The following is an 18,624-nucleotide window of genomic DNA, read 5'->3' as shown; positions in this document are numbered from 1 at the left end:
TTCCCCCTTTTCCCACAAGCACAACACAGTCCAGCACAGTCACAGCACAATACAAATTTCTCTTCTTCTTTCTCAATTTTTTTCTCCTCCACTTCTCCTGGCAAGCTTTGTCTCCCTCCTCCTGACTCAGACTCCCTAAGTAGTGTCTGCTGGCTCCATTTATACGGTATCCAGACATGCTCCAGGTGCTCGTTGATGCATTTCTAGCAGCACTTCCGGGTGTGGTGGAAGATCTGCATTCCAGGGCTCAGCAGCTGCTGCAGCACCCTCTGGCAGCACCCACGGATCCCAACAGGGCTGTATCCAACTCTAACTCCCATGGAGCCCTGCAGGAGTCCAAGGCACCACTGCAACCCAGGGGGGCTGCCATCTAGCATTCCATGGGAGGTACTGTTCTGGATACACTCCCTCCCCCTGTCCTTCCAGCGTGGAAGCATCCTGGCCGGGCAAGGGCCCCAGCCATACACCACACATTCTTTAAAATGACTGTGCTCACTGGACCAACTTCAGGCCACGTAGAGTGCAGATCATATATGACTACAAGAAAATGATGGTGGGGAGGAGCACTGCTGCAGGTGCTCCCATAGATGTGCTGGCCACTGAAGGGGCTGAAGAAGTGGAGGATTAGGTAACCCTGTCTTACCACTAACAAGACAAGCAGAGCAATCCTTAACAAAGACCTTTATATCGTTGTCAATACCTGGTCACAATATCTGATTTCTGCACCTCTGTTTCATCTTCAGAATTCCTAGGTGACCCTCATGAGCCATCACCAAAATACGAGACCACAAACTTTATATCCATTTATCCAATTTAGTGAAGATTGTAGAACCACAAAATTGAGATTTACTTTCCTCAGCTGTTGGTAGTGGGTATCTGCCTGAGACCACAGCCTTGTTAACTGCAAAAAGGTCAATACAGAGATGCAGCCCCCCTGACTTTTTATGTGCAATTATTAGACTGTAGATCCAGGGTGGTGCACTAGCTGGTTCTATAATTCCTTAATCCACAGGCTATTTCAACTGTGTATAGATACGTCTGGGCTTGTGCATCCCAGACCGTTAAATAGAGGAGGCCATTTCTGCACCCACAGAGAAGTAACCTGCATCATTTCTGCACCATTGTAATCAAGAACAGTAAATCCAAGGCTGAGGAAAAGGTCAATACCCAGAATATTGGCTCCTTGCTTTGTAACATGAAAGCACAATTTAGAAAGAGATCTTGTTCAATAGCGAACATGGAACAGTAAAGTTCTCAGACATCAGTTTTATTGTACCAATAACCAGAAGGAGATGGCCTTTGCAAAGGTGAGAATAAAATTGTGTATAGCATAATTAAGAAGAGACACTTTAGCTCCTGTATCCGAAAGCAAAGTGATGCACACATCCTATATACAGTATATACTGCACAGGTCTTGAAGTTATGAGAACAAAAGTGCACTACATGGATGGATGCTGGTGTAGAATGTGAAGGTAAGAGATGTCCAGATACAGGCACCAGGGACGGATGAACACATCTTGCAAAATTGTTTAATTTGTTCCATTTTCTACATCTCTACCCTCATGCTAGACAATTTGGGTCACTGTAAATAGCGGTGTTTCTCCATGCTTTCAGGACTGGGGCAGCTGTCTCGGTATAGTTATCAGCAAATGTTGGCTGTAATGTCTGCACTGATAAAGCAGGAGCTGCTGTTGGTTGTGCCGCATTCTGCACTGCTGATTGAACCTGGCATGTGATCTCTACCACTTTCTCTAGTGAGAGTTCATCACATTCCATAATCTTTCCCTCACAGGTGCACTATGCATTGTCTATCAGCTGAACTCTTATCTTGTTCTGAAGCAGACCAAAATTGCAGTGTTCTGCTAATCCCCGTAGCACGGCTGCGCTAACGAAAGTGAAACCGCCATAAAAGAATGCTGTGTGTTCCATAAAAGTGCTCGAGTGCTACAACTGCTGCACCATACGAGTCAGTTGAGCCCAATATATGAAAAACATGCTGCCCTTCCATGCCCAAACAAAGAAGCAAGATGCCATGCTTGCGTACGTCACATATGTTCAAGCCATGCACAATCAGAGAAGACTGAGAAGACTGAAACCAGCTAGTTCAGGGCACAGGAGGATCACCAGGTAAAGGTAAGAAAGGAGGTGTTGGTGGTAGTAAAATTCCTTCCATTCTCATCAACAAATTTTGTATTTACGAAGTACACAGTTGCTCACTTACTAGAACACTTTATTTCACAGTCTAAATATTACAACAACCAAAAAGCATGTGTAATTCTCACACATGCATATATATATATATATATATATATATATATATATATATATATATATATATATATATATATGTGCTCAATTTCCATGCACGCATGCAATTATTACAAATGTTATGTTATCAAACATAAATATCTAGCTTTGATAAACTTAAGCTGCAATTAAATTATATAAATAACTGAACAACAAACTAAAAGGCTGACAGCAGCATCTCTTTCACTCTCCTGACATTCCTAGCAAACAATTACATCTTATGCATAAGCAGTCAGTGCCCATCAACTCATTTATTGGCAAAGGCAGCAACAGCATGGATATACCGGAGACCGAAAATTCTGGCTTAAAAGCAGAAGAATTGCTTCCCAAACGAGTTAGCAGATCTGTTGTATGGCAGTACTTTGGTTTTAAATGGAAAAACTATTTACAAACTCAGGTATCTGGTAAATCGTGTCCAGTGGAGGTAGCTTCTTTGAGTGGAAACACAACAAACCTGTTCCACCATATAAGGTACAATTCTAAAGAACAGTATGAATAGTGCTGTTCACAAAAATGTTAAAAGAGCACAGCCAGAGTGAAGACAAAATCTGAACCATCTCTAAAGCAGCCATCCATTTCCAAAATGAGCATCACCATGTATAAAAATACTTAAAATCTCCATAAAAAATAAAACCATTTAAATAATTAAAACATACCATGTAAAAGTAGACATGTGAGGGACATAGATTTTAACTTCGTCACTGCAACACCCAGTAAGCCCTTGACCACTTCACATACGTGGCTCCAGACTTTTTATAGGCCATTTTATACAGGTGCATGAATTAGTCTTTTCTAGAGATAACACCCACCTTTTTCACAAACCATGTGTTGCTATTTTGGCCATTCATCAATTTTTATCAATCTTACATGAAGATGGGCTAGTGCAAGGGTGGGCAACATCAGTCCTGGAGAGTCGCAGTGGCAGCAGGTTTTTGATCCAACCCAGTTGCTTAATTAGAAAACAATCCTTGCCAAAAATTACATTTTCTGGTTTGTTAGTGCTTTAACTCTGCCATGTCAGGTCATTCTCATATCCTAGACTTTTTTTTTCCTTTCTAAGGATATCATCCAAATGATTTGGAGTCTGAAACAGACAAATTATTCTCAGTGCTTCACTTTTTTCTCTTCACTTTCCTTCCAAGTATTTAATTAAACCCAATAGTGCATGATAAGTACACACAGGTGTAAATGGAAACAAGCTAAATGGAGAAATGCTACTTTCCTTTGTCATTTGTATCTTTTTGCTAATAAGGAGCAATCAAAAACCAAGAATTCAGTTGTTTAAGACTAAAATAAGCAATAAGGGTTCAAAATCTTAATAAGCAAGACAACTAAAATGAAGTAGAGGTATTACTTGAGCAATAAGAGCTCCTTATTAGGCTATTGGGTCGGAACAAAAACCTGCAGCCACCGCGGCCCTCCAGGAATGACTTTGCCCACCCCTGGCCTAGTGTGTTTTACTACTGACAATATGAAAAATATGATCAAAGCTACTGAAGCAAATGACTGGCCCGGACTTCAGTGTTTTGGACACAGACTGCACTTTGCTGTCAGTTTTTATTTTATTTCGGAAAATTTAACTGGCTAGTAATACAGAGTAATGCAAAGTTAAAAAGTTTGCCATTCTATTATGCCTTACACTACTTATGTTTACCGCATTTGGCAGACACTTTTTGGGAGACTTAACATGAGTGCCAAGTAGTTATCTAAGTAAATGTTTCAAGTGTACTGGCAAATACAGGCCAGAGTTGCTAACAAACTGGATTCCTGAGCTAAGGTAAAGCAAAGGCAATAGTCACATAAGTTGTTTTTATGTTCTCTCTTTTCCTAAAGTGCACCACTGCCTGTTGTGTAATGTTGTGGGTAATTGCATCCCAAGACCTAGATTGTAATTAAGTTTTGCTGCAATCTGATTTGATAATTTTATTTATTTAAAATATTGTGTTATAGGCAAGGAGCACATGTAAATTTCCCCTGCTTAACAATGCAGCATACTGCATTTAGATAGGTACAAACTAGAGCTAACATACAGCTTATATACATCAATGTTAACAAAACTTGGAAATGTTGTTTTGGTTTTTGCAAATGTAACTTCAATATGGATTGTAACTTGCTCTGATTTTCCTTCCTGCTTCTGGTATTTTCAGAAAATGCTGTTAAAGGTGACATTGATTGTGCTGCAGGGATGTGCAGAAAGCTGGTGGGACATTTCTCGCACATTTGGAAAAAGGAGGTGGTACTGAAGACTGCACCGAGGGATTAAATTTCCCTGAGTGTTGTCTGATTACAGAGTGCTCAAGGCACTCTGGGTGGGGCTCATGCGGCACAAGGCAGAAAATGGCTGAGCACGTTCTAGAGCAACAAGTCCTCTCTGATGACAGAAAGACATGCCACTTGGTTCCAACATGGCAGGACAATGCGGTCCTTAAGTCAGTGAATAAGGCACTGAAATCACTTCAGGAATTTACAGAGGCACTGTCTGGAGAGGACTATTTTAGTGTGTCTTATGTGCAACCAGTACTTCATCTGTTGAAGATGAAAACACTTGCAACACATGAGAAGAGCAGTGATTTGACCCACTCAATCAAAAATAGAGTGTGGGAGTATATGAAGAGAAAATACAATGACCAACCACAGCCCAAACTCTCACACTGCTTTCCTTGATCCACGATTCATGGCAACCTATATGTGGCCTAAAAGCCTCATAGACACCAAGACAAAGTTATTGTCTGAGATGACTATGACACAAAAGGTCATTTTATTTGGAATGATTGATAGCTTGATAGGTGAAAGGCAAATCATCCAACTTAAATGTGTGTGTTCAAGTTTTGGTATGTGATGTCATCAAAATTGTTCACTAACAACGTGATGGAAGGCTTGCAGTGCCAACAGGATCAATGTGTGTGCTTTGATGTCTGATAAATAGTTCAATGTGGTGAAGCAAATCATCAAACTTAAAAGCTGATATGCCTTTATGGTGCTTTCTTCATCCATTTCTCACATAGGCAATACAAGTGTTGCATATTCCCCATCGTATTGACGTAATAGATTTAAAGGTCTCACATACCATCTTCTGTTGTCTGTTGCCTTCAAATCATGGCTCATAGAAGGCTACTTCAGATTAGTCCAATGTTTTATTCCTTGTCATTCTCTGGTACTTTTAGCTGTGTATTTTGCAACATTAACCTGTTGGAGAATCCATGACCTGCAACTGAGACAGAGTTTTCTGACACCGGGCAGCACGTTTCACTCCAGAATTTCTTGATAGTCTGGAGATATCATTGTTCCTTGCTCAGACACAAGGCACTCCTGGCCCAGACACAGCAATCCAGCCCCAAAACATAACTGAGCCTCCTCCATGTTCCACAGTCATAATGGCATTCTTTTCTTTGAAAGCTTTATTGTTTTGTCTCCTCCTGGGTCTTCATAAGTTTCAAGTTAAAATGGATAGTCATTAATAGCATTAGAGAACAGTAAAATGTTGATTTGCACATTTCAGGAATTTCACTGTATTCTGTATACTTGACAATGATGACCCTACAGTATATGACCCTATATGACCCTAAACTTGCAAATGGATTGTTTGACAGTTCCACAAATTATGAGTGGAGTAGTTGCCTTTACATATAATACACTGTTAAAAACTCATTAAACATAAATATGAGAAGGAATGGCAAATGGAGATTCTTAAAACTTCAGCATTGCCCTCTTCCAAAGACTTCAGTGATTAAAGGGGTGACATCAACAAACTAAAAAAAAAAAAAAGAAAAAAAGAGAAAACTTAAAGGACAGATGTTTGTAGCATGTACAAGTGTGCTGGGTTGCAGGAATAAGCAACAAAAATAAGTTTAGAAAGAAAAACTTCTAAAAGACAAAGTGGTCCTACGGGAAGTACCACCAATCTGTTCATATTTTTTTAATGTATCAGTGAAAACAAAGTTAGCTGAAGATCGATCTAACTTTAGCATAAGCTAAATCTTAAATGACGATGAGGATCAATAGAACTAGTCAATGTCAAACATTTTCACCTCCAGCCATAAAATTACAGGGAGGGGAGTAGGGACGATAGTTCTTGGTGTTATAGCACAACCAACCCAGCGTTTTGGAAGGATGCTTCATGTGACCGGGTGAGATACGAGATACACTCTAATTGACAGATGTTTGAGAATATTTAACAATCAGCGGTTTGGCTGACCAGCATCAGTGACATAGGCCTTGGCAATAAGCACCGAGTTTTGAGACAACTGTTTTACTAATTATTATTCTGTACTTTTTCTAGTTGTGATTAGTACTGTATTCATACCAGGTTAAGTTGGCCTGTGTTGATAGGTTGAGTGAGGCAAGTAAACAGTTAAAATGCTGACGGCTTGGATATTGTTTATAACAGAATCACTTCAGTGCACCTCACTGCCAGCAGCAGCTCCGTATGTTTATTCTTCAGCAAAATCTAGCAGCACACTATGCATTTGGCTCAGTTCAACTGAACTAGTGACCAAGTTTTGTGATTGCTAGTAGGGAAGGAAGGCAGCCAAATGATAATCTTGTTATTTTCTTTTTTGCAAAAATGCAAAATGTGTTATTGTGGACTTTTTACTGTGTTTTATTATTGAATATAAAGCATGTATTGTGTTTTTCAGCAATTGCCAGCCATTCATACAATTCTAATGCAAATCACTGTTGTGTAAATGGCATAGTATTTGCTTCCTATTCAACCTGATATCCTACAAATACAAATAAATTTTGGTTTTTGGTTGAACAATGTATTTTATGGTACATGTCTTTAGTTTGGTTCTGGCTGTTGCAGGGGTTTGAAAAGGGTGGCCCTGAAGTCTTGTTTGCCTAAGGGTCCCTCTAACTTACGATCCGTCCTTGCCTGCAGTAATAGATGACCAATAGTTTAATGACTGCTGCCTGACATATGTATATATTAATGTATTTTTTTTAATGCACAACATTTTTACATTTGTCAAGCATAATGGCAAGGAAAGGAAATAGAAAACAAAAGGCCAAATGATGCCAGCATGGCGAAAAATGAAGGGCTTCCTGAAAATCTGCATCCTTAATATTGAAATAACCTGGCAACATTGGTGATTACTGGCCACCTAAAAGGACTATTGGTTCCTTTGTAGTCAAATCCGCTATCATCTTCTTTGGTCACTATGCAGTTTTGCTCCAATGTTTTGTGGCTTCCAGCCACCACCTCTGGCTCACTCCACTAACCTGGGGTCAATTGCAACACCAGCTGTCATACTTTACCCACCTCTGTAAGTTTATCTAATGTGTGGAATACGGTAAATGAGCATCCATCCAACACCAACATCCAGCACCACCCCAAACATCCAACTCCTCCCCCTTCCACAGGTTGGAGGTGGGGTAACTTGGACTAAGGCCTCACTGATGGACATGCACCCAGACTGAGGAGCTTTCTTCTGTAAGTGCTTTTCTTAAGTGCCCTATCAGAGTCATCTGAAATTATTAGTTTAGCCAGTGCAGTTAGATGTGTTGGCAGAGTTTGATTTCTTCAATATTTCCTCCATTACATTTTCCTACTATGGCATTCATGTAAAATAAAGTCCATTGACAGCAAAATATATTCATCTGACTCACTTCTGTGAAATATTTCTAGCTGTACCTAGATGGTTTAGATCAGTGGTTCTCAAACTGTGGGGCAGGCCCCCCTAGGAGGGGGCAAAGTAACAAAAAGGGGGGCACGAAGATGTGAAAAAAAGAAAACAACAATCAAAAATATGAAAAATACATCTATTGAAATCAAAACAAATTAACTTAAACTACATTCTGATACTAGAAAAATAAATATAGAGTTAGATAAATGTCAATAAAAGTTAAGTAGGTATAATAAAATATGCATCTATGATATATCATTAATTAAAAAAGAACAAATTGGTATTAGTGGGCTCCTTTCAAAAAAACATTAGGGGGGCGCGATTAAAACTGTTATGAAAACTCAGGTTGCAAATACTTAAAGGTTGAGAAACGCTGGTTTACATCATCTTCAAAACAAAAGACAGGAAAATCTGATCAGAAAGTGTGCATGTTCAAAACACCAAACCATAATGCTTTTAAAATATTGATTAGGTTACTTTTTAGGCTAAACTTTTTTTTTTTTTTTTTTTACTTTTAGCAGAAACAAATCTTAATGTATAAACTTAGAACAGTGTGATGCAGAAAGAGTACACTATTTTATAATATTAACTGTGAAATATTTTGCAGAAAATATTCTCCATTGCATAGAACAAAAGACTGCACACAACACATTTTACATCCATCCATCCATCCATTTTCCAACCCGCTGAATCCGAACACAGGGTCACGGGGGTCTGCTGGAGCCAATCCCAGCCAACACAGGGCACAAGGCAGGAAACAATCCTGGGCAGGGTGCCAACCCACCGCAGACACATTTTACATTTAAAAAATAAATATACTGTTTTAAGTTTTCAGAAATATTAAGCTTTCATTATATTTGCATTAATAAAACATACTCATTAGAAATAATTTACTTCATTTTATTCTGCTTTCTTCAAACTGGACATGCTAAAGCAGCTATACACAAAATGTAATTGTTAAAATGAAAAAGCATAAAATAGTATGCTAAAACCTTCCTATGTACAAGTCTGTGTATATAATATCAGCTTATATTATATATGATATGTCTGAGAAGATAAATTGAATGTTTTCTTGTGTGAACATGACTAAATAAAAAACCTCAAAAGAGTGTAAATCTGCAGATTGGGGTCCACAGCTAGAATCAAACCTGGGAGATGAAGCAGTATGTCAATATACAAAGTATTACATAAAGAAAATAACACAATTGTAATTGTCCATCCATCCATCCATTTTCCAACCTGCTGAATCCGAACACAGGGTCATGGGGGTCTGCTGGAGCCAATCCCAGCCAACACAGGGCACAAGGCAGGAAACAATCCTGGGCAGGGTGCCAACCCACCGCAGGACACACACAAACACACCCACACACCAAGCACACACTAGGGCCAATTTAGAATCGCCAATCCACCTAACCTGCATGTCTTTGGACTGTGGGAGGAAACCCACGCAGACACGGGGAGAACATGCAAACTCCACGCAGGGAGGACCCAGGAATCGAACCCAGGTCCCCAGATTTCCCAACTGCGAGGCAGCAGCACTGTGCCGCCCCAATTGTAATTGTAAATAATGCAATTCAATACAAAAATTAGTACAGGAAATAAGCTTATTAAGGAAAAAAGGAATGCAAAAATCTGTGAGAAGCATATTACTGAACCAAAGTATTGAAATGGACCAGGCATGGTGTAAATGCTGTTTTTTTCTACTTCACTATCTAATATTTTCTTATAACTATCTAAACCATCAGATTTTGATGATTTATGCTCTTTTGGCCAATTATTTACATTATAAATACACCTGTGGTCTTTTGTTTAATGCAAGTCAATAAATGTACAAAAAGAAAATTTATTTTCACAAGAATCTGATTAAAGTCAAAACTGGATTTTGATTAAGAAATGGTTAAAACAAAAACATGAGCAGAGATACAGCTACTTCAGAGTAAATGCCTCGCTGAGAAGAATTTACAGAAATATCCATATACCGAGTTCCTGAACCAATTTATTTCAAGTCAGGGTTGGTGGCTTCTGGAGATGGTAGTGCTGGATGCAACACAGAATCACCTCATGTGGGCATCACCAGTCAAACACAGTGCACACGCTTGCATAAATATTCACTTATTTGCCATTGCCAAATTTAAATATAATACGTGGAGATAAAACAAGACAAATGGTTAAAAAACATACATCAAATATTTCATGAGCTACAAATAACAATTACAGATACTGAATTCCAAATCTTGCTCTTGCGGTTTCATTCACCCTCTTCGCTCTCTTGTTTGATAATTGTATTTCCATCTAATTTTTTAAGTTTCGGAACCCTTTTTGATGCCTCATCTGTCCAAGTGCCTTCTGCTGAATACTTCTCCTCCAGTGGATTGCCAACAAAAACCAGCTCAACAAGAGATGGAAGTTCTGCCAATCTAACAAATTCAGCCCAGTCTTTAACCAGATTGTTTGACATGTAAAGCACCTTCAGCTTCTTCATGACATTAATCCCTTTGAGTTTTTCTATCTGATTATAAGAAATCCACAGCTCCTGAAGAAGGTCTCCGACAGCTTCCAGTCCATTTAAATTCTTTATATTATTGCGACCAAGTGACAAAATTTTGAGATTTTTGAGTCCATTAAGATTTGAGATTTTTTCAATACAGTTTGTTGAAAGAGACAACTTCTCACAGTTAACTAATGCAGCTAAAGAGGCATCCATCTTTTCAATGGGGGGAAACTGAGCATATAAAGCGACCTCTTGTGCTTCAGCAGCCTTCTGTCCTTTCTTTTCTTCCCATCTTGTTATTGCTTCTTTTATAGTGGTTGCTTTAGCCATTTTGTTCTGTCCTCCTCAAAAATGACTCTGCAGTGTATACTTGGTAGATTAGTATGCTAATAAGCAGTGATGATAAACAAGAAAGCAGGAATATAGGTACAGTATCAAAGATCAATACAATTGCTTCACCTGAAATGGCCATGCAGAATGTTTGTATCCCAAGAAAAACACCATTCCTCCTAACAACCTAAATCATGTTTCAAAATATAAGACATCCCAATTCCCAATACTGTTTTTGTGTATTTCTTTCTGTTTTTCATTCAAACTTATTGTACACTGCAGTGAAAAGTAAAATAAAAATTTACACAGTGAAAGTTCATGTGAATAAATATTAAGTCTATCATATTGGACTAAGTGGGTGTGAGAAAGTCAGAAGTATTTTGCAGTTGCAAAACAACAGCCTTTGAGCAGCATTATTTCAGACTTTTATTTTAACATCCATTGCCCCTGAGATATGAGACAGTACTATTTTTATGGCTTTAATTGTTGCATTTTCACATTACATTAGAGTAGAAGAGGTTCTTGTAAATGTTACACAACATAGGTTTCAAATAATTCACCTTATTTTATTCTTGACTAAAACAAAATTAACAGATACAGTTGTGAAGCAATGTACACTGTCGATTTTATATGCATATTTTCATAAACATTTCTCAAGACCGCTCAAATCAAGAAAGAGTGGAGGGGAGACAAGGCCAGCATCAAACACTATGTTGGTGCTAACTGTGTAAAGAATGCTGATCCATGCATTTATATGTAACACGCCTTCCCTCTTAAGCGCCGTACCACTGCTGCCTAAGAATAACCTGGGAAGGGGCCCTTGGTTTCTTCTCTCACATCTAGCCAATATAATGATATATTGATCCTCTTATGTTGCAAACTGTCTTAGGGAATAATTATTTAAATTTACACAGTTAATTAGGGTCGCAGCAGTTCTAAACCAACCAACATTCACGCACACCCATTGTAAGCCTGTACTGAAGGTAGTGAATTTGGGTTTGGGAAACTTTCAAAAGAAACATCTTCAATTAAGCCCTCCCCATGGTACAGGATCAGCTTACTACATTTAACTTTGTACTCTAAACAAACATACACAAGTTATTTATTCAATAACTTATCTATTGCTGCTGACTTTACTGTATATAGCTAAAGTTTCAGTAACTTCGCTAAACTCTCTCTTTCTCTGTTACTTCTTCCAGAACCTTCCCTTTTTTACAGAGTCTTGGCACTCTACCCTTGAGTCTAACTGCAGCTTGAAATACCAATGATGTAGCTCAGGTAACGAACACAACGTCAGTCATGAAACACCCTTTGAGTCAGATAACCCTCCCACAACCCTAATCTTAACCATAGTGTAATGCGATGGGCGTTTCATGATGTTTGCAGTGTTAAATGACCGACCTCATAGGTACCGCGGTCTGCAGTTACACTCTTTTGCTACCCCTCCATTCTCTGGCACCTCTCTTTCTTTCTTTTTCTTCGCTTTCAGCCTTTCCCAAAGTCCAACCCCTCACAGCAGGCGACTGGATGCCTCTGCCCCACTAACCAATCATATACATTTTAATCTGTGGCATGACACACACCTACACCCTGGCTAGCTGCAGGTCTCTCCACCATGCAGAGTAAAGAATGGATAAAGGGACAGTGTTCAATTAATTATGGTAGTCCTGAAATCCAACTGGGCTACACATACACAAGTCCATATTCACCCACACCAGACCCACTTGAAATCAACATTCAGCATAACAGGCACACATTTGAGATCCTAAAGATAACTTGCAAGTACATGGATGCAACACACACGGGTAGTGACCACATGCACCAAAGCATACACTAAATGTGCTGTAGGAAATGACAGAAAATAATAATTAAAACGTTTTGGATTTTTTTATCACACTTAACAGGTGTTATCATTATATGAGTAACATTTAATGTCAATGTTGTTATTTGAAGTCTATCCATATACACTTGATTTGGCCTAATTTAGTGACAGGGCACATCTATGCTACTGTGGAGAGCTATTAAAATGTGCTTCTTGGTATGTAAGAGCAGATCCAACATACTATGGTCTGCCATTCAGATTAAAAAAAATATTTATTAATCAAGATAAGAGGACTTGTTGCTTGTATTGCACAGACCTTCCTGTTTTTGGCGTGGATGGAAAAAAGAGTCAGCATAAATTTGTGCTTGAAGAGGGCCGGTGCTCCTTACAATTTGTAGCTAGAGAACTGGCACCTTTTCTTAGTGTACCTGCTTGATTTTTAATGGGGGACCAAATCCCCCTGTCTTTGATCTAATGTTTTTCTATGTGGGTAGTGATAATAGGGTGTTGTACCATGTTAGCCATTATGGATATGGTGAAAAATGTCACCTTTTATTGGCTAACTAGAAAGATTACAATATGCAAGCTTTCAGGGCAACTCAGGCAAGATGTAATAATATGTGGGTAGTCAAATTTTCACAAGGCATACCCAGCAAACCAGCACATTTTTCTTATCATTCCAGTGTATCACGGTGATACAACTTTCACAGGGGAAACAATGATAATGTCTCTAGTGTCCATATTTATCAATAGTCTCGGAGTAGGAAAACCGTATTAACTGGCTCAAAAATCTCTGACATAAATTTGGTTCTACTCATAGGAGTAAAGTAATGTCATTTCATCAAATTTCCTGATTTAGTGAGTTGTTTTAACTCACTAGAAGCTGACAGAAGATGGAATGGCTGAATGGTTTGGAAACAACTGGCAACAATGAACTTGAAAAAATATTTTGATTTGATAGAGATTGAATAATTTTCATTACATTCTAATTTTTTCTCGTCCTCGAGCCACCACCTTATTGTGGTGGAGGGGTTTGTGTATCCCAATGATCCTAGGAGCTCTGTTGTCGAGGGCTTTATGCCGCAGGTAGGGTCACCCACGGCAAACTGGTCCTAGGTGAGAAGCGTGACAAAGAGCGGTTCAGAAAACCTCCTATGATGCACACAAACCTTGGATGGCGTTTTTCCTGGCCCGGACGCGGGTCACCAGGGCCCCCCTCTGGAGCCAGGCCTGGAGGTTGGGCTCGATGGCGAGCGCCTGGTGGCCGGGCCTGCACACATGGAGCTCAGCCAGGCACAGCCCAAAGAGGTAACATGGGTTCCCCTTCCCATGGGCTCACCACCTGTAGGAGGGGCCAAGGAGGTCGGGTGCAGTGTGAGTTGGGTGGTGGCCAAAGGCGGGGACCTTGGCGGTCCGATCCTCGGCTACAGAAACTGGCTCTTGGGATGTGGAATGTCACCTCTCTGAAGGGGAAGAAGCATGAGCTAGTGTGCGAGGTTGAGAGGTTCCGGCTAGATATATTCGGACTAACCTCGACACACAGCGTGGACTCTGGAACCAATCTCTTCGAGAGGGGCTGGACTTTCTACCACTCTGGAGTTGCTCCTGGTGAGAGGCGCTGAGCGGGTGTGGGCATACTTATTGCACCCCGACTTGGAGCCTGTTCACTGGGGTTCACCCCGGTAGACGCGAGGGTAGCCTCCCTCTGCCTTCGGGTGGGGGGACGGGTCCTAACTGTTGTTAGCCAAACAGCAGTTTGGAGTCCCCACCCTTTTTGGAGTCCCTGGAGGGGGTGCTAGAGGGCTAGAGGTCTCTGCTGGGAGACTTTAATGCTCACGTGGGCGATGACAGTGACACCTGGAAGGGCGTGATTGGGAGGAATGGCTCCCCTGATCTGAACCCGAGTGGTGCTTTGTTATTGGACTTCTGTGCTCGTCACGGATTGTCCATAATGAACACCATGTTCAGGGGTGTCCATATGTGCACCTGGCACCTGGGCACCCTAGGCCTCAGTTCGGTGATCAACTTCATGGTTGTGTCATCGGACTTGCGGCCACATGTCCTGGATACTCGGGCGAAGAGAGGGGCGGAGCTGTCAACTGATCACCACCTGGTGGTTAGTTGGCTTTGTTGGTGGGGGAGGATGCCAGTCAGGCCTGGTAGGCCCAAACGTATTGTGAGGATCTGCTGGGAACGTCTGGCAGAGTCCTCTGTCAGAAGTAGCTTCAACTCCCACCTCCAGCAGAACTTCGACCACGTCCTAAGCGAGGTGGGGGACATTGAGCCTGAATGTGCCATGTTCCGTGCCTCTATTGTTGAGGTGGCTGACTGGAGCTGAGGCTGTAAGGTGGTTGGTGGCTGTCGTGGCGGCAATCCCCGAACCCGTTGGTAGACACCGGCGGTGAGGGATGCCGTCAAGCTAAAGAAGGAGTCCTACCGGACCCTTTTGTCCTGTGTGACTCTGGAGGCAGCTAATAGGTACCAGCAGGCCAAGCGGAATGCGGCTTTGGTGGTTGCTGAGGCAAAAACTTGCGTATGGGAGGAGATTGAGGAGGCCATGGAGAATGATTTTTGGACAGCTTCAAGGAGGTTCTGGTCCACCATCCGGCGTCTCAGGAGGGGGAAGCAGTGCAGTGTCAACAATGTATATGGTGGGGATGGTGCGCTGCTGACCTCAAAAAACTCCTTGGTGGCAGGGCCACAGGGGTGGATGAGATACGCCCGGAGTTTCTCAAGGCTCTGGATGTTGTAGGACTGTCTTGGTTGACACGCCTCTGCAACATGGCAAGAACATCGGGGACAGTGCCTCTGGATTGGTAGACTGGGGTGGTGGGCCCCCTCTTTAAAAAGGGGGACCAGAGGGTGTGTTCCAGCTACAGAGGAATCACACTCCTCAGCCTCCCTGGAAAAGTCTATTCGGGGGTCCTGGAGATGAGAGTCCGTCAGATAGTCGAATCTCGGATTCAGGAGGAACAGTGTCGTTTTCGTCCTGGTCGCGGAACAGTGGACCAGCTCTACACCCTTCACAGAGTCCTGGAGGGTGCATGGGAGTTCGCCCAACCAGTCTACATGTGTTTTGTGGACTTGGAAAAGGTATTCGACCTTGTCCCTCGGGGAATCCTGTGGGGAGTGCTCTGGGAGTATGGGCTACCAGACCCCCGATAAGGGTTGTTCGGTCACTGTACAACCGGTGTCAGAGCTTGGTCCACATTGCCAGCAGTAAGTCGAACCCATTTCCGGTCAGAATTGGACTCCACCAGGGCTGCCCTTTGTCACCGATTCTGTTCATAATTTTTATGGACAGAATTTCTAGGCGCAGCTAGGGCATTGAGGGGGCCCGGTTTGGTGGGCTCAGGATTGGGTCACTGCTTTTTACAGATGATGTTGTCCTGTTTGCTTCATCAGACTGTGATCTTTAGCTCTCTCTAGATTGGTTCACAGCCGAGTGTGAAGCAGCTGGGATGGGAATCAGCACCTCCAAATTTGAGACCACAGTTCTCAGCCGGAAAAGGGTGGAGTGCCCTCTCGGGATTGGGAGCGAGATCCTGCCCCAAGTGGAGGAGTTCAAGTATCTTGGGGTCTTGTTCACGAGTGAGGGAAGAATGGAGCATGAGATCGACAGGCGGATCAGTGCAGCTTCTGCAGTGATGCGGGCTCTGCATTGGTCTATCGTGGTGAAAAAGGAGCTAAGCCAAAAAGCAAAGCTCTCAATTTACCAGTCGATCTACTCTCTTACCCTCACCTATGGTCATGAGCTATGGGTAGTGACCGAAAGAACGAGATCGCGAATACAAGTGGCTGAAATGAGTTTCCTCCGCAGGGTGTCTGGGCTTTCCCTTAAAGATAGGGTGAGTATCTCGGTCATCCAGGAGGAGCTCAGAGTAGAGCCGCTGCTCCTCCGTATCAAGAGGAGTCAGATGAGGTGGCTCGGGCATCTGATCAGGATGCCTCCTGGACACCTCCCTGGTGAGGTGTTCCAGGCACGTCTAACCAGGAGGAAGCCCCGGGGAAGACCCAGGACACGCTGGAGGGACTATATCTCTTGGCTGGCCTGGGAACGCCTCGGAAATTCCCCCGGAAGCACTAGTAGAAATGGCCAGGGAGAGGGAAGTCTGGGCATCTCTGCTCAGACCCGATCTCGGATAAGCGGAAGAGAATGGATGGATAAATGAATGGATGGACATTCTAATTTTCTTGTACATTATATGATCAATACATCTACACAAGGAAGCCAGATTTAAAGTGTTAGTAAATGTTACGCTTTCTGGCCAGAGGGAAAAATGCAGCTTTGCTATAGTAATGATGCGGGTATGTCACAACCAAGCATTTCTTTAATTTTGTGCCAATCTTTGAATGCCCTTACAGCATATGAGATAATACACACATTTAATGTAATGTTAAATTATGCTGCATTCATATAAAATGGCACACACAGAAAGTTCCTTGCCCCAGTGAATTGCAAGCAATATTACAGTATCAACATGCAAGTGGTCATAGATGCAAACTGTATTGTAGTAGCCAGCGTATATCCTGAAGACAGATAGGGCTGGATCGATGATTGACAGCGATATTACACAGGTACACTGAGCTGTGTATTCCACAATCCTTGCAACATTCACTTTACACCTTATAATTTTAAGGAAGCAGACAGAGACCTGCAGATAGAGCCTCACACAGGATCAGGGGAGATCATGGACAGAGGCAAGGCACATAAAGACATTCAGGAACAGTGCAGTCTGGCATCACAACCAGGATGTTTGCCAGTTTCTTGCCAGGATGGGAGACTTGTTTGGATGGGCAGAAAGTGGCTACTCCTGAGAGTGATGTTTGTATTTCTATTCCCATAACTGTTTTACCCACATATTCATTATCTCTCCTCATCACATGTCCATGTCAGTTCAGCCTACTTTCCTTTATTTTCTTAGATATCTCTTCTATTTTTGACATACGTCTGATTGTTACATTTCTTATTCTGTCATTTTTTGTAATTCCACACATCCATCTCAGCATATTCATTTCTGTCACATCCAACTTCTTCTCCCATGCTCCCTTAACTGCCCATGTGTCAGCTGTCTTACAAACCTTACCTTTAACCTTGGCCTTAATTCTTCAATCACATAATACTCCTGATATCTTCTTCCATTTGTTTCATCTACATTGCACTTTATAATTTATCTCCGCATTTAATTTTCCATCATGGGCTACCACTGATTCTAGATATTTAAATTTATCCACTCTTTTCAATAGCTCTCCCTCCTGGGCTAACTTCTACATCCTGATCATCATAAAACCTCATATATTTTGTCTTCTTCCTACTTATCTTCAGTCCTCTATCTTCCAAAGCCCCTCCCCATTCTTCCAACCTCCTCTCCACTTCCTCTTATCAGGTATTGCACCAAACAATTGTCCTGGACAACTCTCACATACTTCCCAGGTACTCATTTCTCTATCATCCACCTCCTGACCCCTTGACATGGCACTCTATCATAAGCTTTCTCCCAACCAATAAACACCATAGACAATCCTTTCATTTTTTCATGATGCTTCTCTGTGAGCTGTCTCAATGCAAGGACTACATCAGTTTTTCCTGTCCATGGCATAAAACCAAACTGCTCCTCCTCTATGGTGGTCTCTTCCCCGATCCTTCTTTCTACAACCTTTTCCCAACTTTCATTGTGTGTGACATCAGCATTATCCCTCTATAGTTTCCACAATCCTGAATATCACATTTCTCTTTTTACTGGTCTCATAACACAGAAAAACAATATAAGAAAGTGAAGAGCCATTTCTTAGGAAATTGTGTTCCTTTAATGTGGATCGTGATACCCTTCACAACTTCTGCAACTCTGTGGTGGTTGGTGCAATTTTCTATGCTATGGTGTGCTGGGCTGGCAACATCACTTCAAGAGAGGACCACTGAATAAACAAGCTAATTACAAAGGGCAGGTTCAGTTATGGGATGCACTCTCGTTGTCCTGGAGGTAGTAGCAAAGGAGAGAAGTAAAACAAAACTGAGTGCCATTATGAACAATGGTGTACATCCTCTCTCT

General features: G+C 41.7%; 2 protein-coding genes across 2 annotated transcripts in view; both read right to left on the bottom strand.

The window, feature by feature from the left end:
* LOC127528849 (uncharacterized) overlaps positions 1–18,624 on the bottom strand; it is a 479,443-nt gene that overhangs the window by 301,107 nt on the left and 159,712 nt on the right. The window lies entirely within an intron of this gene.
* On the bottom strand, positions 9,564–10,860 carry LOC114644970 (dynein axonemal light chain 1-like). The gene has a single exon (XM_051930160.1). It carries the CDS (start codon positions 10,750–10,752, stop codon positions 10,180–10,182), a length of 573 nt encoding a protein of 190 aa, XP_051786120.1. The 5' UTR covers positions 10,753–10,860; the 3' UTR covers positions 9,564–10,179.

Source organism: Erpetoichthys calabaricus, chromosome 7 (genome assembly GCF_900747795.2).
Source record: "Erpetoichthys calabaricus chromosome 7, fErpCal1.3, whole genome shotgun sequence".
Taxonomy (NCBI): Eukaryota; Metazoa; Chordata; class Cladistia; order Polypteriformes; family Polypteridae; genus Erpetoichthys; species Erpetoichthys calabaricus.
The sequence above is the reverse complement of the archived record's forward strand: the minus strand, read 5'-3'. Positions and strand labels throughout refer to the sequence as shown.